Source organism: Polypterus senegalus, chromosome 18 (genome assembly GCF_016835505.1).
Source record: "Polypterus senegalus isolate Bchr_013 chromosome 18, ASM1683550v1, whole genome shotgun sequence".
In the NCBI taxonomy this organism is placed as follows: Eukaryota; Metazoa; Chordata; class Cladistia; order Polypteriformes; family Polypteridae; genus Polypterus; species Polypterus senegalus.
The window spans coordinates 29,268,872-29,292,025 of record NC_053171.1 but is presented as its reverse complement, the minus strand read 5'-3'; the positions used below and the strand labels follow the sequence as shown (position 1 = coordinate 29,292,025).

At 41.6% G+C, this 23,154-nt stretch overlaps 1 protein-coding gene across 2 annotated transcripts; it reads right to left on the bottom strand.

The window, feature by feature from the left end:
* Window positions 1-1,635: 1,635 nt before the first annotated feature.
* Window positions 1,636-14,758, bottom strand: si:dkeyp-72h1.1 (uncharacterized protein LOC799956 homolog). 2 transcript variants are annotated; one of them, XM_039741175.1, is made up of 4 exons: window positions 14,618-14,758; window positions 7,733-7,828; window positions 7,130-7,310; window positions 1,636-4,817 (listed from the first exon to the last, which is right to left on the bottom strand). In XM_039741175.1, exons 2-4 carry the CDS (start codon window positions 7,808-7,810, stop codon window positions 4,759-4,761), a joined length of 318 nt encoding a protein of 105 aa, XP_039597109.1. In that variant the 5' UTR covers window positions 7,811-7,828; window positions 14,618-14,758; the 3' UTR covers window positions 1,636-4,758. The 2 variants fall into 2 exon arrangements, with proteins under 2 accessions (XP_039597109.1, XP_039597108.1); XM_039741174.1 differs by having other exon boundaries at window positions 7,733-7,811; window positions 14,618-14,757.
* Window positions 14,759-23,154: the final 8,396 nt, after the last annotated feature.

The following is a 23,154-nucleotide window of genomic DNA, read 5'->3' as shown; positions in this document are numbered from 1 at the left end:
ATTCAGCAATTTCCAGTCATAGCCTTCATTTACATATTTTTAGCAAGTCACAGGCAATCGGCAGCAGACTTCAATGAAGCTAATCACCTAATTTAACATACCCAGTAACTTAGTCCAACTAGTCTGATAAAATTAAACATGTTTGATTTTGTGTTAGGCTGTATTATCTGTCCTCTGGGTCTGTATCCTTGGTTTTTATGTTTCCCCTCGGGATTAATAAAATGTATGTAATCTATTCTAATCTAATGAGAGCTGAAATCCAGCAAATGCCCATCCAGAAGCATAATGCATAGACTGTAGCAATGAGGAATAAGCTACATGTATGTATTGAACCTTGCCAACAGAACAGTGGCTTGTCTTTCTTTTGTCTCATGTTTTACATACTAAAACAGAAAGAAAATAATTAAAAAGCGCCGAGACTGCAGCTGAACTCACCATACCTGTTATACCTTTGTGTAATAGCACTGCCTTCATCAGGCACCACGTGAGCTTTGGACCACAAAGGCAGAAGGGAGTCTCGTCTGTCACATGTTTTACATACCATGACAGAATGTAAGAAAGTAGAAAGGGCAGAGGCTGCTGCTAAACTCGCCACAGCTGTTAAATACTGTCAGACAGCGCGCTATTGGCTGTCAGAAACGGGTGGACACAACTGCACTTGAAAATCGGCACTCGGCCAGTAAAGTAGACATGGGCAGTGATTTTCAGTTGTTCAAGCTGATATGGTCTAGCGACGTGATCAGCAACTGTGGTTGGAAAATCTTACATACCCCACAGCTAGAAGTCGCGTAATGTGACATTTGCCTTAGTTAACAAAGCTGCAGTCCTCCGTGACCTGGAAGGATCAGACTCCCACAACACAGCTATTAACCTCTATGGTTTGGCAAAGAGTCACACAATATGAGGGTTGGCAGTCTGTGATCTTTTACGCTCACTGTTTTATGTAGGCCTCTATTATATGCCAGGGTAAAACTTTGAAAACACAATTTCCAACCTCTGTGATCTGGCAAATGCAGAGAATAGCAGTTTTCACCATAGGTGCCTGTGATCTGGCGGATTCATAATTTTTAGGTAGTAAAGCTAGAGGTGATTCTAATCTTCCTGGATCAGAATAATAAAATTGAGAGTATTTGTGATTTGTTGGGATCAGAAATTTTGGTAACAGAACTTTGGGCATCTTTTATCTGGCAATGTAGGATTAGGTAGATCCACAATTTAACTGCACGCCTCTTTAAACTGACAGGATCAGGATCTTGGCTAATAAAGCGACGGGCATCTAGGAACTGGAAAGAGCAAGCCCAAAAAGCAACAGTGAAGGTCTCTGTGAACTGGCAGATGTGGTCTGTGAGATCAACAACATGCAACATGTAGAAACCAGAATTAATAATAAACTGAAAACATCAAGATGTAGGACAGGACACAACAAGAGGAGGGTGAGGGAGAGGATTCTGAGAATTGATTCAGCAGGATCAGATATTAGTCACCTTAGTAATTATTACTCCGTTTCTGTGTGTCTGCCTTTAGGCTGCAATGCCCACCAGATGGACTTAACACCAGCTCTCCTTATAAACCTTGCAAGTATTATCCTATAGAAATGAGCTTCCATTGTTAACAAATGAAGAGACACCATTATGGTTTAATTGAGCACTCAGATTTAATACAGTATAAATGCTCTATTCTTCCCTTACATACATGGAAATTGAATTGCAGTGTTTGCAAATACCTTTTAACAGAAAACTAGACATTCGGTACCTTAGTAGCTCCAGAGCTCTAAATAAAGCACACTACAGTTCCCACTCATACATATCCAACTTTGGATGCAAACTCTATTGTTTGTTTTTTTTTGTTTTGTTTCATTCACTTACAGCTACACAAAGAGAAAATGGAATCAGAAGGCACAAATTTAAACAAAAACACATCTGGGAGAAATCTGCAAATGGGATACTTTCACTAAAACATGACACATGGAAAGCAGACAAGGCCCTGTAGGTTCATGGGTATGGGGCAGAAGAGAGGAACTAGACGTGCTGACCAGCCACTCCTGAGCACCTGGCATTGAGCCGTCCAAAATGCTCAAACAACCGGGTGGTGAGAAACCTGGTGGCCTGCGTGGTCTTGGTTTATTGTGCCTGGCCCACTGTAGCAGGGTGCCATCATGAAGTTGGCAAAACTTTGATCGAAACAACTAATGCAAGACATTTTGCTTTTTTTTAGTGGGGTGGTGGGGCATATTTGTAAGGTTTAAAGTGAGCAAATTTACACACAAAAATAAAAATCTCTGGAAGGCAGCCCACTCATTCTTTCATTATTGCGGTTTTGCTCTCACAGAAGAGCTGATTGTTCATTTTTAAGCAATTCCAGAAATGCCTGACTTTGAACATTTCTCTGTAGGGTGGAGGAAAAACAAAGTTAACTCAGTGAACTTGTGCACCCTGTTTGGGAATATCTACTGCGCACACAGTACAGCGAGCTTAGAAATTGCACGTTTGTGAGGCCTCCACGGAGAAAAGCTTGTGCTTCACTGTTCTGTCTTAAAAATTAGAAGACTGGTGAAGAGACTGTGTCTAATGGAGGAGGGAGTTTAACTTGTTTAAGTGTTCTGAGGCAGGCATTCAAAAAATGGATTTCTCTTGTAGCTAGAATTTGAAAATAAAGATGAGAAAATCTAATTAAAAACGTGTCAACGTGTGATGGTGGTGTAGTTATTTACTTAAGCAGGGTTCGTTTGTGGAAAAAAGTTAAATTTACAGTAAAAACCTGTCAACTAAGGTTCAAAAATGGTAAAAGTGCTTTGTGTGATATGGTAATAATTTAGTAGAGGCCAAAAACATCATGATAAACAAATGTAAACTTTTAACACCACCAATCTTTTTCTTATATAGTGCCTTTCTAGAGTGAATACCATTCTGAGGTGCCTCACAGGTAGAATATAAAACTGTCGTTTCTATGTTCCTAAAGCTTTAGTATACGCCGATTAAGGGCTTTCGCTCAGGGTCACACAAAGAGCCAGCAGTGGGACATGAAAGGACAACCTTGTGTAGAAAGCTTTTACCACAAGTCCGCACCTCTTGCTGAATTTCTACAAATGGTGCATTTCGAGGCAGCAGGAATCGGCTTAACGTCAGTATAGGGGCATACTGCTTAGTGCCACTGACTCGCCTCTCTAAAGATACCTGGTGTGAATCCCCACCAGTGAATATCTTTGTGGCATTTCATGTTCTCCTCACATCTTTTTCCTACCACATCCCAAAAAGATACAAATTGTCAGTTCCAAATTAGCCACTGTATGAACGAGTGTGCACCGTGATGGATTGGCACTGCATTCATGCTTGGTTTCTAGCTTGCTTCCGATAGTGATAAGGCTTCACCTCTCCACAAATCTGAAAGTGGATTAAACAAATTCAGTAACTGGAGAATGGATGGATGAATCAATGGAATGCATCGTATCACCGACTTAATAGAACTCAAAAATAAAAACTTACGATGGAGTAAAACCCAAGGCCTCAGGTTCAGTCACAACATGAAGATCAACAGTGGGATTAAACCTGCATGGCTGTTGGCTTAGTTATTTCATTATGCTGATTTGTATCTAGTTAGGCAGCTTAGGGCTCGTAACTGCTGAGTGATTATGCTGGGGTAAGTGGGCCCAGCAGCCAGTCAATGATAATGTGCATTTGTATTAACTGTCTATATTGACTCAAATTGTATCTCCTACCTAACCATATACAGTGTGGCCTACTGGTTAAGCTGCAGGAGTGTAACCCAAATGGTGCTTATCCGGCCCCCTCCAGTGCACATTCAAACTACTGAACAACGCCTGTAAAGCCCCTGCCATGGTATTCAGTATGAAAAGGCACAACAGAAAAGAAAGTATGTTTTTTTAACATCATTCTAGAAAAATACGACCCCTGCCTGAAAGCACCAGAGTCTTTGCCCAAAGTCTGTGTGGAATCTGCACATTTTCCCTGTGTTCCAGTTTCCTCCCATATCCCAAATGTGTACTTGATGAGCTGAATGGTGGTTGGTTGGCCTTTTGTGGATGTGTGCGTGAGTATGCATGGCATCCCATTCAACACAGGACCCTGTGTTGTGCTAGGGCAGGCTCCTGCTCCCCTTATCCCAGAAGTGAAATAAGTGGATTTGTAAAATGCACGGATATGTGTTTTTTTTTTTTTAAGGTATAAAATACTGGAAACCCCCAGCTGTTACTTTTGAACCATAAATCCTAGTTTGTTTTTTTTTAACAGAGTGCAACTGCATTAAGGGAACTCAAGTGGCATGCAAAAATGTATGAATGTGGACACAGTGCCAAGGTAAGCGGGGGACACAATTCACACTGAACCTTTGTTAAGCAGGTCACAAATGTGGGGAAATCTGGCTCAGATTAAAAAGGCTTTTGATTCCCCTTACTGGCCTTCCCACCCTGCCGTCTACTTACTCTGTGGAGCTAAGATGTTGAAAAAGCGTTTTTAACTGAACACCCCCCAGGTGCCTAAACTGCTCCTCCAAGTCCTCCACACAGAGAGAGAGAAAAACCAGAGAGGTAGGGAAAAGGCGCAGAAACAAAAAGGAAGCAGAGCCCAGAGTCCTAGGATACACACACGTTTTCCGTGCTAACCGCCAAGTTTGGCACACATGAGCTATGTGACACAGTCTGTGAAACACTGCAGAAGCTTCAGGGCTCCGTGGAAACGAGAGTGGTACCACGCCGCCTGCCAGCTGACATTCACAGTGAGAGTCGAGTGGTCGTTCCTCGCCTCAGTTGGATTCATCTTGGTGGCCCTGATCTATGCCTGCATCAGGCTGGGCAGTGCAATCTGGAAAGGAGGAGACAGAGAGATACTAAGTTAGGTTGGGGAGGAGATGCTCAAGCAGCTAAACTCTTGGAGTCCCTAGTTCAGATTCCCTTTAAAATAAAGGCACGCAGAACAAAACCAGTAAATCAGAGGCAGTAGCATTGGACTATCCATCACCCCGGGTCTCCTGCATCACTGGCCTGTTGGTAGAAATATTGGCACTGACTGGCTGACCTCACCCAGAAAAGATGAACTATGAGGATCAAATGAGGAACATGGGCATGAGAGCCTGCTATGCTTCTTCCACCCATGACTAGCAGCATACCACAGGCGTGCTTCATATTTCCCCTTCAAATAGGCCTATGTGCCATTTCTAAATTAGCTAAGTTACCCTAACCATGTAAAACCAAAAAATAAAGGCTAGTCAGCTAGTGTTCCAGAAATTTCCTGAGTGAGTGATAATGACAATGGTGCATACACAAGAACACAAGGCATGACTCAAGCTCTGTCTTAACATCACCCTCGTGTTCACAAGCCTATTCTTTGTCATCCTCAAGGTCCTCAGCCTCTCTAATCATCCACATTACTCTCTTCCTCATCACCCTATTCTTCATTGCTTATGATGATCACCATGTCCCCTTGTTCTTTACACTCCGCTTCATCTTCACTCCACTCTTCATTCAATCTAATCACTTGTGTCACCCTTGTTTTCATTTGGTTCCAATTCATCATAATCCCCTTACCAATAATCATGAAAACATCTTTATCACATTTATTTCATCACCGTATTCTTTGACACCTCACATCTCCAACATCACTGGCTTCATCTCACTCTTCTTTATCGCTTATGAACATTGTATCCTTTACATTTACAATACCTAGTGCTTCATTGCCTACCATCAGTATCATCACCTTCGTCTCCTTTCTCACATCACCATATTCTTCATTAGCTCCAATCATCAATATTCTCTACATCATCATCATCATAGTCTTCATTGCCTACAATCATTAAAATCACTCCTCCTTTATCTTCCACTTCATCATATCCTCCAACAACCAAATTACTAGCAATACCTTCTTCATCTCCTTCCTCATTATCATTACTGTTTTTTTTTTTCCATAAGCTCAGTCACCAACATCTTCATTAGTGCCTTATTTGTCATCAGAACTAATCACTGGCCCTTCATCAGCTTTATAGTCTTAGTTGTCTTAATTATGAAGATTTTTCCTTCTTTACCTTCCTCTTCATTATCACTATATTTTTCAACAAGTCAAAGCGTCAGCAATACCTTCTTCATCACCTTTAACATCATCATAGCCCAATTCTTCATATGCTCATACTCATCTTCATCACCTTTCACTTCCTTGTCACTATACTCTGCCAGGTTTCTTCTCTAACAGCACACTCATCTTTATCAAAGCTCCCTTTTGCATGACCTCTAATCACTAATTCTACATTTACCTTTATAGACTTTCTCCAAAATCACCATATTACTCATTGCCTGAAATCATCTTCCTGCCCCCCATTGCTTACACTCAAAAACGTCATCCTCTTCTTCATCATGCCATTTATCAATGGCTAATCACTCACTTTCTTTATAAGCATCTAGTTCTTTGTTAGCTGACATCACTCACCTCAGTTTCCTCATCGTCTTCATCTTCACACCTTCTGATTTTAAATGTAATACTCCTTAGTATTGCACAAATATAAATCTGTTCCAACTGCAAACATCAACTTCCGTCCTCTTTTCAACATTCCCCTTAATTGTCAAACATCCCTGTCTTCTTTTTCAACAACACATTATTCTTTGTCAGTATTCAATTTCAGATATCGCCTTCCTAATCATCTCCTTTATTCTTCATGTGATCCAGTTGCCCAAATCTCTGTCTTCGTTACCACCATCTTAGTTCATTTTAGCTTTAATAACCAACATTAGACCTCTTCATAGTCAAGCTACTCTTCTTCAGCTCCATTCATCCAAATCACCCTAATTATAAATACTCATTCGTCTGCCAGCTTAACCTTCCTCTTCATCATTACTATAGAAGCCATCATTCTATCACTGTCTCTTTCCTTCTTATTATCACCAGATCTTCATCAGGATGGCTGCATACACCTCTCCCCAACTGTGATCAACTCAGCTAGCCAACATTGTCCTCCTGATCGTCAACTTTAAGTCTGAAACAACCTCAACATGTCCTTGTTCTCTTTTTTTTTTTTAATAAACTTTGACCTAAGAGCCTCTGTTTTCTTCATGTCTGCTTTTATGCTGAACTTCTCTATTCTTCTTTGGCTCACTTTCTTGCCTGCATCCAGCCCTGAAGGTACTCACCTGCTCTAGTCTCTCTGGGGTGGCTCTGGTCTCCACCACTTTTGTTTTCTGCAGAGCTCACATCGTCAGGGGGCCAGCGCAGCTCCCCACTCTCTACCTCCCCGCTCTCTGTTGGCTCCACCACTATCGAGGGAAGGCGTTTGGACAGCTTGGGATAGCGCTCATGGGTGTCTGGGAATATCTGGAGAAGACGATACAGCTTGATCAGCAGGGAGTGGCGTACATGTAGTAAACTGAAGAGGCACAATTCCTAAGGGGTGGTCCTAAGGATTGTACTGCTGAGGCTAACTGCAATTGTACTTGCCAGTCAACAGGGATGCCCAGGAACAGGCCCCTCTGTAGTCTAGATGGCATAAATGCAGAACTTGAGGTGGCAGATATATGCCGATGAGGAGGACCCCCATGGCTATGTGTGTACCCACCAAGTTCTCATATCACACTTTCCATATGGCTAAGGACAAAAAAATACAAGTGAAGGTTGGCACTTGCATCTTGATTACATATCGAAACAGATATTTAAAATACATCTTGTGACTTATTCATATCAAGCACTGTTTGCCTCATTCACCTTTAGTTCATTTTCATAAACAAAATAAGCAGCACCTGAAAGGAAATCCCGTGTTCCTCTGAGGTGGCAGCTGCTTCCATGACCGGCTCACATGTGTTGAGGACCTCATTCATCCTGTAAAAGGAAAGACACTGGGTTGTGTTAACTGGCATGTGCTCAGGAGGTAAACACTGCGGGTTTGGTTACCCTTTCCAGTCCTTGGCACTGTTGAGCTAATATCTCCAGTTGCAACTGGCACTAGCTGTGCTTTTGTGGAATCAGGCACTCTGGTACAAAATAGAGCAGTGTGTTTTGTCAGCCCAGGTCAGTCCTTTCGGTACAAATTGCAGGAGGTAGATTAGAGGCCTTAAACTCTTGAAATGGCCTGGAGAAAATACATCCGGGTGACCTCTTCTATAGCAAAAATAGATTACACCTGAACCAAGATTTTAACAATCCCACTGAACAATCCCAAGACAATTGTATTATTTTATATAGTGACTTTCTTGAGTAAACATTCAGGCATCCATTATCGACCCTCCTTAACGCAGTTCAAGGTAACAGAGGCCAGAGCCTATCTTGGTTGATCATGAGCAAAGCCTCAACCCAACCCTAGCACAGATGCCTGTCCATTGCAGGGCAGCCCATGCTAAAATGTTTGCTTAGAGTTGCTCAGCAAGACAATAAATGGGATTGAACTGTTACTCTTGAGACCTGTAGTCCAGCTCCCTAACCAGCAGCGCGCATTGCCACTGACCTTCACGGTTTTGCCCTAAAGCTCTCAATGCAAAGCCTGCCTTTTGTACAGTGTAGACAACAGCTGTTTAAATAAAAAAAAAGTTGAGAACTTTACACTCTACATAGAAGCTCATTTCTTTGTGCAAATATTGAACCTTGCTATGGTGCTGTAGATTACTTTTCTGGCTAGCGCTGGTGTTGAGTCCCGTGTCCAAGATAACCTTCAGTTAGAAGCTGGAAAGTGCAGAGGTGCAGGCAGCAAGCGCCATGTCTGAGAGCTCCAATCATGCAGTGCTGCCAAAGTGAAAGCCAAGGTAATGGAAACAACATGAGGTGCCAGGCTGTGTAGACCAAGTTATGCCAAGACTTGGCAGACTTCTGTTTCCTTGAGACACTTGCCACCTGTAGCTCTCACCAGTCACATTATCTGGCACCTCCATCAGCTGTATAAAGAACTGATAAGGAGATGATGGGCACCCGTTGTCTGCCACAGGTGGTGAAGCAGTGCCATCTCTTGTGGCTACAGTAGTAAAGATTCAAATCTGATGCCTTCTGTTCACTCAGACGCCACCCTGTCTGCCAAATGTTCAGTGGTGTTTGGGTTTCCCTAATAGTTAAGCCCAGAGCAGACTGTGTAAGCGATCCAATTATTTAACCTTCAACGCAAGATAAGCAAGCAGCCCTGGTGTGAGAGGCATGTGAGTGTAAAGGTTTTCAAAAGAGCAGCTTCACACATTCAAATTCATAAGATGTTTTATTGGCATGACTAGTGGTATTGTCAAAGCATTAGAAGGGGAAACAGATTCTGACCAGAACAAGATTTAAATGAACAGAATATAGTTAGAGATAAAAAATAATGATTAAGAGAGAAATCAGAAGGAGAGGCTTAGGATTCGATACAAAATAAAGAAGGGGAGTGAGCAGATAGACAGACAGATAGATAGATAGACAGATAGATAGATAGATAGATAGATAGATAGATAGATAGATAGATAGATAGATAGATTAGCATTGCTTGTCGAGCAAGTATATTAATACATTTGGCACTCACCATGTAAAATGGACCATTAGGAAGATATGAGAGACACTAGTTCTAGGTGGTAGAACATAGATAGAAAGAGAGCTATGAAAAGCACAATATAGCAAACAGATTGAAACAACAGTATATAAAACAGATATGTATGAAAGTAATTATATAAGATAAATATGAAAAGTACTTTATAAAACAAGGGCAGCACGGTGGCCCAGTGGTAGTACTGTTACCTTGCAGTAAGGAGACAGAGGTTCATGTCCTGGGTCTTCCCTGTGCGGTGTGCATGTTCTCCCTATGTCTATGTGGGTTTCCTTCAGGTATTCTGATTTCCTTTCATAATCCAAAGACATGCAGGTTAGGTGGACTAGTGATGCTAAACTGGCCATAGTGTGTGTGTGTGTGTGTGTTCTCCCAGTAATGAACTGGCACCCTGTCCAGGGTTTGCTCCTGCTTTTCACCCTGTGCTAGCTGGGAGAGGCTCCAGTACCCCCCCTCGACACTTTTCTGGACTAAGCAGGTTGCAAAATGACTAACTATATGAAATAATCAGAAGAAGCATGATATAACAGCTAGGTAATGCATGTCTCTGACAGAGGTAGTTAAAGCTGACTTCTTTTTAGGCCCCTAACTGTCCAGTATACTTAGATAATGCTTACCACATTCCCATAATTCTTTTTGTTCTGCGTTTCTTTCGTAGTTAACTCTGATTGTGTGTTCACGCTGCTCAGAGACGTTTCTTTTCAGGATCAGTTTCCTCCAGCTCTGTTTTCTCACTTGAGATCTAGACATTGGAATTTCTGATCCTGTATCTGGTCCAGCTGACTTTATTGGAGGTGTATGCACAGCGTCAATATTCTTTTCTGGTTGTTAAGGTGAGGTGAAGAGTGACACTTATCCTTTCTCTATCCTATATTAGACATTTTCAACTGCTCTATAAGACCTTGCAGAATGCAGGATCTTTACTATGTGTTCCTTATATTGAGATCGATTAGGTGGTAGTAAGGCACACTAGACTGAATTATGCTATTGAAAATTTACCATTTGAACACTTAGCCGTTGTTTCAGTGACACATGCAGCTCAAATTTTTTTAAAATGACCGAAGTCAGGTGGTCAGATGCTGCAGATGTTGTGGTGGGTGCCCTCTTCTACACGGTGGTGTGCTGGGGAGGCAGCATAAAGAAGAGGGACGCCTCACGCCTGGACAAACTGGTGAGGAAGGCAGGCTCTATTGTAGGCACGGAACTGGACAGTTTGACATCCGTGGCAGAGTGACGGGCGCTGAGCAGGCTCCTGTCAATAATGGAGAATCCACTGCATCCACTAAACAGGATCATCTCCAGACAGAGGAGCAGCTTCAGCGACAGACTGCTGTCACCGTCCTGCTCCACTGACAGACTGAGGAGATCGTTCCTCCAACACACTATACGACTCTTCATTTCCACCCAGGGGGGTAAACGTTAACATTATACCAAGTTATTGTCTGTTATACCTGCATTTTTATCACTCTTTAATATTGTTTTTAATCAGTATGCTGCTGCTGGAGTATTTGAATTTCCCCTTGGGATTAATAAAGCATCTATCTATCTAACTATCTGTCATACAGCACTAGATATTTCGGTTTAGAATGAGACACAAAGGTCATCAAAGCTGGGCTTAAATTTGAAAAAAAAAAAATTCTGAATTAAATGTAGTTTTGCAGATTCCTTGATATTGAGAAGTTGTTTCTTGTTTCCCCTCTACCAGCAGATAAATGTGTCTATGCCAGTTGGTGTGCTGATCCTTTTTGACTGGTGTTCAATTTTAGTTTGATCTAGTTTGGTTGATTTTTTTCCCCCATTAAGGTCATAAATATCCCCGTTATTTAGTAACGATTTGAGGAGCTGAGGAGATCTGACATAAAGTTATGAGGAGTGTCCAAGGTTTGAAAAAGAAGTAGAGTCTGCAACACACTTCGTCCTGACATAATATAAGAAGATAAGAGGAAGATGAGAATGAAGCATAAGGCCAGTGCCAGATATAGGTAATATAACGTCCCTACGCATTTAGTTACTAACTTTATATAATCTAACCTAAAAAGGCCAAGAACAAAGTGCTGTCAGAATTCAGAACTTTACCCACACATTATTTCCTGAACCCACATACTCAATACGTTATTAAAAGCCTATACTATTCAGGCCACACTGGACGCATGGCAGGAACTAATCCTGAAAGAGTAGGGTCTAACTGCAGCCTGCAATATCTTTGATGTAGGTCAGGTAATGCCCACAACGTCAGTCACAAAACACCCTTTGAGTCACCTTTTGATAACCCTCCCACAACCCTAGGGTCCTAATGTTAACCATAGACTAATGCGACAGGTGTTACGTGAGAGATATTGAGGGCGTTTCGTGCTGTTGGGGCATTACATGACCTCAAAGGTACTGTGGTCTGCAGTTGCACTCTGTTGGAATGAAATGCCAGTCTGTAGCAGGGTACAGTCACCCACATAGCCACAACACATCAATTATAGCAGGCTGATTTAGAGTCATCAATTAAATAAAGCAATAAACAACCTTTGTTTAATATAATGCCTTTCTACAGCATATATAACTTCACAGGTACAGATACATAGCCCCAGTGTGTACACGTATTTGTTAACTGTTAAAAGCACAGACAGGTTTAAATGGCCAGCCTTTCATGGGATACCAGTCTATCTCAGGGGACACTCACACCGAGGCAGCTTAGACCCGCCAACAAATTTAACTTTGGGATGCAGTGAGAAAAATGGAGCACCAAAGAGCAAATCAATATAGACAAGAGGGGGACAAGCAGACGGCACACACACACACAGTGGCCAGGCCAGATTTCAAGTCCAGCCCAGAGCAGTGGTGATGGCGGTGCTCATGGCTGTGCTGTGGTGCTGCTTAACTTCACGGCTAATTTACTGATGTCATCCCTCTGGAAAATCCTATTTCTCAATGTGCCAGTGTCACCGTTTGAAAAATGTGCATACTAATTGCCTCTGAATAATTTATATTAGCACACCTTAAATGAAATGGGTAAAAGAACATTACCCAAATGGCAAGATGGTTAAGAAGATCAGTATTCACATTTTGTTCGAAAGTACGCAAGAACATGACTTAATTAAAAAAACATATAAAAAATGGCTGTTGTCCAGCAGTTAAAAAACGATGCAAGGGGCTTATTGCTTATCAGTGAAAATACTCAAAACAAGTGCTGCTTAATAGTAAAAGGAGACGAAATAATAGCCCATCAAAAATTCAAAATATGATGGCTGCTGTCCATCAAAATGAAGTAGAGATCACAAAGTGCAGGAAGGACCACCACCATCCATCAGTAAAAACTGGCAGTGTGGACTACTGTCCTTCAATAAAACTACAGTTCGGTTAGTGGTATGTAATAAAAATTAATGGATGAGGGCACTTTTGCCCACCAGATAGAAGACAGTCAGCTGCTATCATTAACAAAATACACAGGAGGAGTACTGTCCTACAGAACTGAAGGAAGGGATGCTATCCTTCTGTAAAAATACAAAGTACCAACAATAGAAAGCGAGAAATGAATTCCACCACTTAAAACACAGAGGCGTATGGCCTTCTAACGAACAATAAAGCAAATGAAAAGGCAGCTGTCCATCAAGATGGATATAAAGGGTGAGGGGGCTGTCGTCCATGCAAAAAAGCACAAAGGAAGGACTGCTGTACAACAATAAAATACAGTCGGGGATGGTGGGCTGCTGTCCATCATTACAAATGAAAGAGGGGGTGGCTGTCAGTCAAGAGTGAGAAGAGGGCTGCTGTCCTCCAAGGGGCTATCCATCCTTTAAAAAATGCAAGAAGGGACAACTGCTGTGCACAAGAAAAAAATGGAGGGGACAATTAAGTCTGAGGCTGAAGTGTCAATCAGTCCTACAGAATTTTCCAGGTATGCTTAATTTAACAACACCTTGTTAGTTCAAATGTCTCCCTATGTGTTGTGCACTACAGCATTTGAAATCTGTAGAAAATTGTAATTTGTAATTATAAATTAGAAATGCATGGCACTTTGTAGGTTTTGAGTAACTGCAAATTAGGATGAAGTTAGTAGACTGAGCTTGGCAGGTCTCATCTATAAACAAGGCTAAAGTGAAGTGAGAAGTCAAATCTGCTTAGCAATTGGCCTTACAAAAATAAAGAGATATAGGAAAGGCACTATATTACAGGTAAATATAAAGTTACAACAGGCACTATGAAGATAGATAGATAGATAGATAGATAGATAGATAGATAGATAGATAGATAGATAGATAGATAGATAGATAGATAGATAGATTAGTGTGCTGTCTCTAATCATAATCACAAGATTATCTGCCCAGCTGTTTGTCAGTGGCCGTTGGATATTTAATTTAAATTTTCAAAAAAAGGGTTTCCCATGGGGAAAAATAACCAAACTAGAATCAAGACTGCATTTGTAGTTACCTTACGACTTCTCCCACGACTCACTGATTTATTTCACTGCAATCAATATGTTCGCATCGGTGTCAAGTCCATGTCAGAGGTGTCAACACCTTTGGGTGTCGAGGACACACCGAAAGAGTGAGAATTCTGTAAGAACGAAATGCAATATGGGGAAATCTTTGCGTTCAGTTGTGGTCTGCGGGAATTCGTTTTCTATTTGCACTTTTGGCTTGCAGCGAACCATCTCTCATTTTTATTTTTTTTCTTTGTCTGTCCATGACAGACATTCTAATGTACATGTGATCTGTACCCTCCAAAATTCATTGAAATGCGAGGATGTGTTGTGCCTTTCGTGAGTTCTTTCTCGTGTAGATTTCAGAATCGAATTGCACACTTTGTCAGCTCCCGGAGGAAATCGCAGACGCCCGTGAATTCTGCCAAACACATCAATACACCCCCGATCATTCTGCTCTTCTCGCATTATAAAAGCGCTTTGAGGACCCCAATGTAATTTATCCATCTTCCTTAAAGTGTCCAAACCCGGAGCCCAGAGTGTGGAGCCGAATGCCTTAAACCCTCTCAGTCATGTCGTGAGTGCAGTCGGAGTGCACTTTAAAGACCCTCGATCTCATTTGCTGCCTGGCCGTATGGAAGAGCAGTTCGCACTCTAGGAATGCCGATGTATTCCCGTATATCCCAGTGTGCACCGGTCACCCGTCCGCTGTACTCTTACCTTTGTCAGCTTGTTCCCTGAAGACTGGTTAGCTTTAGAGCTCCGCGAAAAGCCGGCGATTTGTTCGCTTCGGAGAGAGAAAGAGCGCGCCGGTTAGTCAAGATGCGGCTCGAGCGCTCTCTCTCTCTCTCTCTCTCTCTCACTCACTCACTCACGCGCGCGCACGCTCGCTCTTTCTCTCCCTCCCTCCGTCCTTCTTTCGCTCTCCACCTGATCAGAGGAATCATGAATTGCAAACAAATCACCCAACAGGTTGGATGGAAACATTACATCACGAGTGAGCTGCCTGCCACAAAAGGTGAATCAGGCATGCGGTATCTGAACTGCTTCTCCATACAGGCAGAAAAAGGTTTAGTAGCGCCCCCGTAGCGAAGCTCTGGGACAATGGTTGCTGTATAGCATCCTTAAAATAGACAGTTCGCTTTTGTGCTCCGATTGCCCCTGTGAGTATCTGAGTCAGGTTCTTTTAGACATAAAGTATCAGTCATGTAGTGTGTTTCATTTCGGTCAGTCAAAATGAAGTGCCTTTGGTATATACCCAATATAGTGTCTCTTTATTTAATACAATGCTTTTTAGATCTCTGTATCAATCACAGGGGCCTGAAAAAGTGTTTGTCCCCCTCCTTATTTTCTCAGCACATTTTTGACAATATATGCTTCATGCATTCAAACTACCAAAATCTAACATTAAAAAAGGAGCACCTGAATGATCAAACAACACTTAAAAAATAAAATAATAATTTATCTAATGAACAGTGATATCCAACACCAGGTGGTGTGTGAAAAAGTAATTGCCCTCTAGGTAAATTAACCCAGTTAAAGGGACAATCAGTGTCATCTGAGTGAATATTGTAAGGTTTAATTACAGCCTGCCCTGCTCAGTATAAACCTCTCTTAACAACAGAGTCAAGCTGACCAGGCACAACAAGCGCATGATGCCATGATAATGATGCCATATTGACCATGGACCCCCAGAGGTGCATTTCCTCCAGGGATGCTGCTGACTAAAGTTTTTGTTTTCCTCTCCTCTGTTGTCAAGTGGCAATAGTTCAAAAATTAATTAAAGGACAAATAATTACTGGGCTCCATTTATTTAGATCAGTGTCAAACCACTTTGATTTCCTGTGTGTTTAAACAAATCTGTGTCTTTATGTGAACTAATTCTGTATTTAATCATTTGTAAAATTTATATTTGCAATTTACATGAGAACCACACTCTGCTAACACTCAGGGAAAAGTGTTATACAAAAATAAACTAAAGTGAATTGAATTAAATAAACTCCTTTAAAGATCAGAAGAATATTTGACATCTATCAGAGTGGAGAGGGCTACAGAGTCATTTCTAAGGTTCTGGGATGCCTCCGGACATGCCATTATCCATATTGCCAGTAGTGGCCAGCCTGCCAGAATTTAAAACCAACAAGTAAAATTCCTCCCAAAAATCAAAAGAACTACCAAGTTATTTTTCCTCAGCAAAGATCAGTCTCCATGAACTCCTTTGGGCAAAAATTGGATTCACTGAAAAATAGAAAGGTAGCAACCTCTGAAGTTCTCAGATGGTCACCAGGCTTCTTGTGAGAATGATCTATGGACAGATGGGACCAAAGTGGACCTTTTTGGATGACATCGGCCCCATTATGACCAGTGTAAAGAAAGCACAGTATGTCAGTGTGATGGTGAGGTGATTCTTGACTGCCTTCAGATCTGGACGACTTGCCATAACTGAAGAAGCCATGAAATCCATTCTTTCTTGGAAATTCTCAATTTCCTTTACCTCTCACCACATGCTACATTACATTTTCTTATTTGGCTGACACCTTTATCCAAGGAGACTTGCAACATTTATTTATTTTTATTTTTCCAGTTGAAGCCCAAGCAGGTCAAATGACTTGCTCAGGGTCACACAGTGTCAGTAGCGGGATTTGAACCCACAAGGTTTGAAGTCCAAAGCCTTAACCGCTGCACCACATACAGTATCTACCCCCGAGGCAACAATGGCTAATTGGGATAAACTTTCAGAAAGCTTCCCTAGCGTACAGAAAAAAATATTTCAAGGAATTTTCCCTTTTAGTTCCCTATCTTTTACTGTCAGTTACTGCGATTGCACTCTCTGCTGCCGTGTGTGCTTATTGACTTACCGCCCAGTGTCTTGTCTACTGCACTATATGTTGTATTGTGTTATACACTCACCTAAAGGATTATTAGGAACACCATACTAATACAGTGTTTGACCCCCTTTCGCCTTCAGAACTGCCTTAATTCTACGTGGCATTGACTCAACAAGGTGCTGAAAGCATTCTTTAGAAATGTTGGCCCATATTGATAGGATAGCATCTTGCAGTTGATGGAGATTTGTGGGATGCACATCCAGGGCACGAAGCTCCCGTTCCACCACATCCCAAAGATGCTCTATTGGGTTGAGATCTGGTGACTGTGGGGGCCATTTTAGTGCAGTGAACTCATTGTCATGTTCAAGAAACCAATTTGAAATGATTTGAGCTTTGTGACATGGTGCATTATCCTGCTGGAAGTAGCCATCAGAGGATGGGTACATGGTGGTCATGAAGGGATGGACATGGTCAGAAACAATGCTCAGGTAGCCCGTGGCATTTAAACGATGCCCAATTGGCACTAAGGGGCCTAAAGTGTGCCAAGAAAACATCCCCACACCATTACACCACCACCACCAGCCTGCACAGTGGTAACAAGGCATGATGGATCCATGTTCTCATTCTGTTTACGCCAAATCCTGACTCTACCATTTGAATGTCTCAACAGAAATCGAGACTCATCAGACCAGGCAACATTTTTACAGTCTTCAACTGTCCAATTTTGGTGAGCTCGTGCAAATTGTAGCCTCTTTTTCCTATTTGTAGTGGAGATGAGTGGTACCCGGTGGGGTCTTCTGCTGTTGTAGCCCATCCGCCTCAAGGTTGTGCGTGTTGTGGCTTCACAAATGCTTTGCTGCATACCTCGGTTGTAACGAGTGGTTATTTCAGTCAAAGTTGCTCTTCTATCAGCTTGAATCAGTCGGCCCATTCTCTTCTGACCTCTAGCATCAACAAGGCATTTTCGCCCACAGGACTGCCGCATACTGGATGTTTTTCCCTTTTCACACCATTCTTTGTAAACCCTAGAAATGGTTGTGCGTGAAAATCCCAGTAACTGAGCAGATTGTGAAATACTCAGACCGGCCCATCTGGCACCAACAACCATGCCACGCTCAAAATTGCTTAAATCACCTTTCTGTCCCATTCTGACATTCAGTTTGGAGTTCAGGAGATTGTCTTGACCAGGACCACACCCCGAAATGCATTGAAGCAACTGCCATGTGATTGGTTGATTAGATAATTACATTAATGAGAAATTGAACAGGTGTTCCTAATAATCCTTTAGGTGAGTGTATGTTGTATACACTATCTTGTCATATTATATGTTGTTTGTTTTGTACTGTAGTCCAGAAGGTACACAGTTTCGTCCCACCCTGTACTTTGTACTTGATGAGATGACAACAAAAAGACACTTGAACTTGTAATAATCCTAAGGAACGATGGGAAAGGGATCTCTCGATTTAAATCTCCCTGAAGAAATGGAACTCAGCCATTGATTGTTGATGTTCTGGTTCAATACACACCAAACACACCCTAATTCAACAAAAATGTTTTCATCGATCACTTAAAATTTATTTAAAATGTACTCGGCACAAGATTCAACTTGTGAGTGTTGCCATCAAGCGCCTCCGTTGCACTTTTAAACACTTAAATCATTTTGGTCAAATTTGTTTGCAGGGCTCTTGGTTAGCCTTGGATTTAAAGTAACACATTGATGTTGATATTTGGGCCACTACTAGGGGGTTTTAAAGTGTAATATCATATATCACAAAGCTGCCAAGTAGACTTGATTTCATTCAATTGCAAAAATCCCAATACACCTTCCTCTAACTGGGTGGAAAACATGAAAATTTTAAATTGGAAAAAATCAAACTCTCCTCGCAGGGATCTTTTTCAACCTTTCTCACAAAACGGCAAGAACTCATTAATATAATTCTAAAATAAGCAGGTCGGCCCTGTGCTTATTTTTCTTTTTACTTTACTTGCTGTTTCGTCACATATAAAGAACTGTTTTAGCTGCCACTCTCTATTTGTGCTGCTCTCTTTTTGCTTTATGGATGGTGGGTGGATGTTGATTTTTTTTATTGCTTTTGAGGCACCCTGTAGTCTTTCTTATATTAATCGCATTTGTTTGATTGGGTTATATTCTGTAGGAATGTTTTCTTTCCAAAAAATGGAAAAAAAAAAAAGAAAATTTGTAAGTAGAATGTCTGCTCATCTATCTGTGACCGGAAAGCTAAAACATACAGCAGATTCAGTAATATTCAATCCCCTTCACTTTCTGCACACTTCATTGTGTTTGGAGTCCTGCCCAGTCACTGCATAGACAGGTGAAACAAGAGGTTATCTGTGTGAGGGGCAGCCCGGCTTCTTACCCGGCCTGGACACCCTTGGAATGGAAAAACCGGGGGAGAGAACGTGCATGAGGTGTTATCTTCCTTGGAGTGCTAGATGGTAGCAAGCCCAGGCTTGGATCCTTGTATGGGAGCATGCTGGGTATTAGAGTCCCAGGGAACAGCTTTGCTGGGGGCCACCAGGGGGAGCCGTGTGATTTGGGACTCCCTTGTTCCATGGGGCTCCAACTTAACCTGGAAGTGCTTCAGAGCTGCAGCATCATATCGTCTGAAGCTCTCCCTGGGGGATTAGATAAAAAGAGCTGCCTGCCTCACATTGACGAGCCACAATGGGCTGGAGGTGAACAAAGTTTGAGAGGAGGAGTACAGGAGGCCATGAGGGACTGAGAGGGAGAACAACAACAACATTTATTTACTTATACAGCACATTTTCATACAAATGATGTAGCTCAAAGTGCTTAGAGAAGACAAAGAGTGATTTATTGTGCTTTATTGTTCTTTATTGTACTTGTGGCAGTGATAGTGCACTGTAAAAATGTCAGTAAAGTTTATGGTAAAAATAGTGTGAATGGTGAAAGTACAGTACCTTTTCTGAAAAAAGGAAAGTTATCTTATATTCTACTGCAAATTATCTGTATATCTTAAATAATCCATCTATCCATTATCCAACCCGCTATATCCTAACTACAGAGTCACGGGGGTCTGCTGGAGCCAATCTCAGCCAACAAAGGGTGCAAGGCAGGGCACCAGCCCACCGCAGATCTTAAATAATGCATTTCATTAATTTTTACATCCAAGTTCGGAAAAAGCACAATTTTTCTACCTTCAAAATATGCTACATACCGTTTACTGACACATTTTGGTTACACTGAAAAAAATCCCTGTTAATTTTACAGCGAAGGTAAACAACTATAAAATGTAAAAAGTACAGCGCTGATTCAGTAATACCGAAGTTACGATATTTGCATAAGAGAACGCCCCCGTTTACCATATTGTTCCTGGGGAACGAATACCATTGCACAGTAGGGGAAAAAAACTTAAAGTTAGCAGACTTATTTTTCCGTGCATGCTGAAGGTTTATTGAGGTCATGGAAGCTGATATATGGTGGGTTGTACACCTGCACACTACAAAAGCAAACTTTACTTCTCCACCTGACAATGTGCCAAATCTTCTTTAAACATTGAATTCTTTTCAATATATATAATTGAATGATACAACATTGTTATTAGTTGTTGTTACTTTACCGTTGCACCATTTTCTAAAGGTCTAATGATTGTCATATTTATTACAGTGAATGGATTATAGGTTATAGTTAAACGTTCATTTCTATTGTAATGCGTTGTAAACAGAGGCGGGGGCCAGACCGGTTACGTCAAACGCTGTTACCGGTATGTGTGGACTGTATAAACTTGGGTGTGAATTCACTATAAATAACACCAGATTTTCTCATTACAGTATTCAGCAAAATTTTTTAAAAGATGACACGTGGACTTTATCAAAATATAACTGGAGAATATAACTTGACAAATCCGCTCAAACCTCAAAAGCGGGGCCCCCTTAGATGCAGGACCTGGGGCGGTCACCCCAAACACCGCTCTTGGTTGTAAAGCAAAAAGTTATTTACTACAAAGTTAAACCATAGACCTAAAAATCTTGTCACCTTCCCTTTTATGGCAAAAATCTGGCAACCACAGCTACCAGTTGTTTTACTGTAAAGTTAACTTTTTTTTTTTTTTTACTGTGTGGTGAGAAACGCTTATAGAGAAGAGTTTGCCACAAATAAAGACTCTGTGCTTTGAACTTGTGTCCTAAGCCTGCTTGTGTTGTGTGTTTGGGGAGCTGGAGCGCCTCCTACTGTCCACAGTGAGTAAATATTTTCTCACACATGTACTGTAGTATTTGATAACTTTGTTCAAATGACAAGTGAAAGTGTTACCTTTTCACTGTGGTGCCTTTTGAATGCTTACAGTAGCGCATAAAGATTCACAAAAGCCAGCTCCATTACAGGCCTGAGCCGGGACACTCTGGAAGCTGTTGCAGAAAAGAGGATGGTAGCAAAACTGGATACTAACATGAACAATCCCCCACATGCCCTCCAGGGGGCGTTTTCCTGGCGTTAGTCTCGCCATAGGAGAGCCTCTGGGGATCTTCTCAGCCTTCCTTCACACCGGGCACAAGCTATAGAAGGACGCTATGACTCAGTCCACTCCAGTTATTTTAGCGTAACGTTTGTTTTATTGTGTGTTACATTGTATTTCGAGTCGTTATCTGTATATTCAGTGATTTGCTGCGGAATGTGCGTTTGAATTTCCCCTTGGGATTAATGAAGCATACCTAATCAAATCTATTAAGGAATACAGCGTTGTGTTAAAATGCACACACACACACACTTTGGTTAGGCAGTGCACAAATGCAGGTATAATGCTGCGTAACAAGACCTTAACAAATGTTTCTTTTTCCTGATACCTCACATCTGTACAAAACATTAGTAAAATTGTCATTTTATTTTTGTAACACAACCTTCTAAAATAACCGATTTGGAATGAACAGAGGTGGCTTAAGAATCACCTGTCTCTCTTGATACTTCAGTATATGACCTATGGATCCTTCATATTCATATATACACAGCACGGAGATGAATGACCAATTTACCGATGCTTTGTAAGTATTATTAAGACCAAAACAATCTTTTGTTACGGTCTTCTTACTTAACATTTTTGCAATACCAACACTAAAATGTTACCCTTGTACCTTAGATTTTGATTGAAAACCTGAAAACACTCAATGTCTCAATATGTTTACAATGGAGGAAATCCGTAAGTAGTAAATACTGTTTCACGATACTATACAATGTAGCATCAGGCTACCTAGAAATAATTTAAAAAAAAAAACAAACCCGAGTGCCATTATGAACAAAGCTGCACATCCTCTCACTGACACACCAATACAGAGGACTTTAAATGCAATGAATTATCCAGAAGTGTGTCATGAAATGCTAAGGGGGCTCCTTTATACCAACAGCAGCGCACCCTATAATAAGTCAGAAGTTCGTTTTCTTTATTTTTGGTACGTGTGTTCAGAATATAGCGCGCGTGTATATTTTTATTCGTGTATTTATTTAAAGAATTAAAAGCCAGATTTCCGTCATGGGGACAAATGTATAAAGTTCTAGCTCGTCTACCTTATATAGTGCCTTACATGTCTGTTCTCCAGTCTGTTCGCATTTCCTTTCTTATTTATGTATCCACGTAAGCGTCATGAACATCTGCATCCACCAAACTATTGCAACTGCCGATTTACTTTCTTTATGACATCCATTTATGGGCCCAGCAGAACGGCAGAACTGAGCTCCAGCCAGACGCAGCCCAGGGCACAACATGCATACACACTCAACGTAGCCATTTCTTAGCTTAATAACACGTCTTTGGAAGGTAACTAGGAGGAGTAAGCAGCCAAGAGAAACGTGCATGTGAGGTGAACAAAAATTGTATGCCATTTTGTGCAGTAACGGCGCTAACCACTGCGCCTCTGGACTGACATGATACGCGCTTCTGTTAATCATATTTCTTTGCCTTTTAATCCAAGAGGTTGTAGGGGGAAAAAGTGAGGCACCGAAGCAAGTCTGCTGCATAATTTACTTTGTGAATTATTAATTTTCTGTTAACGGATCATGTTATTAATACATTTGGGTTCAAATCGCAGCCACTGACTCTGTCGAGAGTTCCGACGTACGCTTTCCAGTCAGCTAGTTGAACTTGCATTGATCCATCCGTTCACGCCAGCGCAGGAAAGAAACACTTGGGATGAAAACCCACACGAGCACAATGCCAACATGCCAACTGCACAAATACGCAAAATCTGCCGCAGTCGCACTGTTAACTGTCTGGACGGAAGATACAGCTTGTGACGGGCGGGATGCCACAAAACCCTTCATGTCTTCAAAGATAAATTGACGATACAACTCGACTTTGAACGTATAAAACTGGGGTCTCCAGGGAATACACACGTGAGCACACAGAGGCCATGTCGACTCCACGCAGATGGCACCGGGGTCCGAGCGCTTTGGCCGAC

Coding starts and splice junctions, on each gene's coding strand:
- si:dkeyp-72h1.1 (XM_039741175.1), bottom strand. CDS start 7,810: ATGAATGAGGTCCTCAACACATGTGAGCCGGTCATGGAAGCAGCTGCC. Junction 7,311..7,732: donor AACACGGGATTTCCTTTCAG/GTGCTGCTTATT, acceptor CGTCTTCTCCAG/ATATTCCCAGACACCCATGA. Junction 4,818..7,129: donor CCCCAGAGAGACTAGAGCAG/GTGAGTACCTTC, acceptor CCTCCTTTCCAG/ATTGCACTGCCCAGCCTGAT.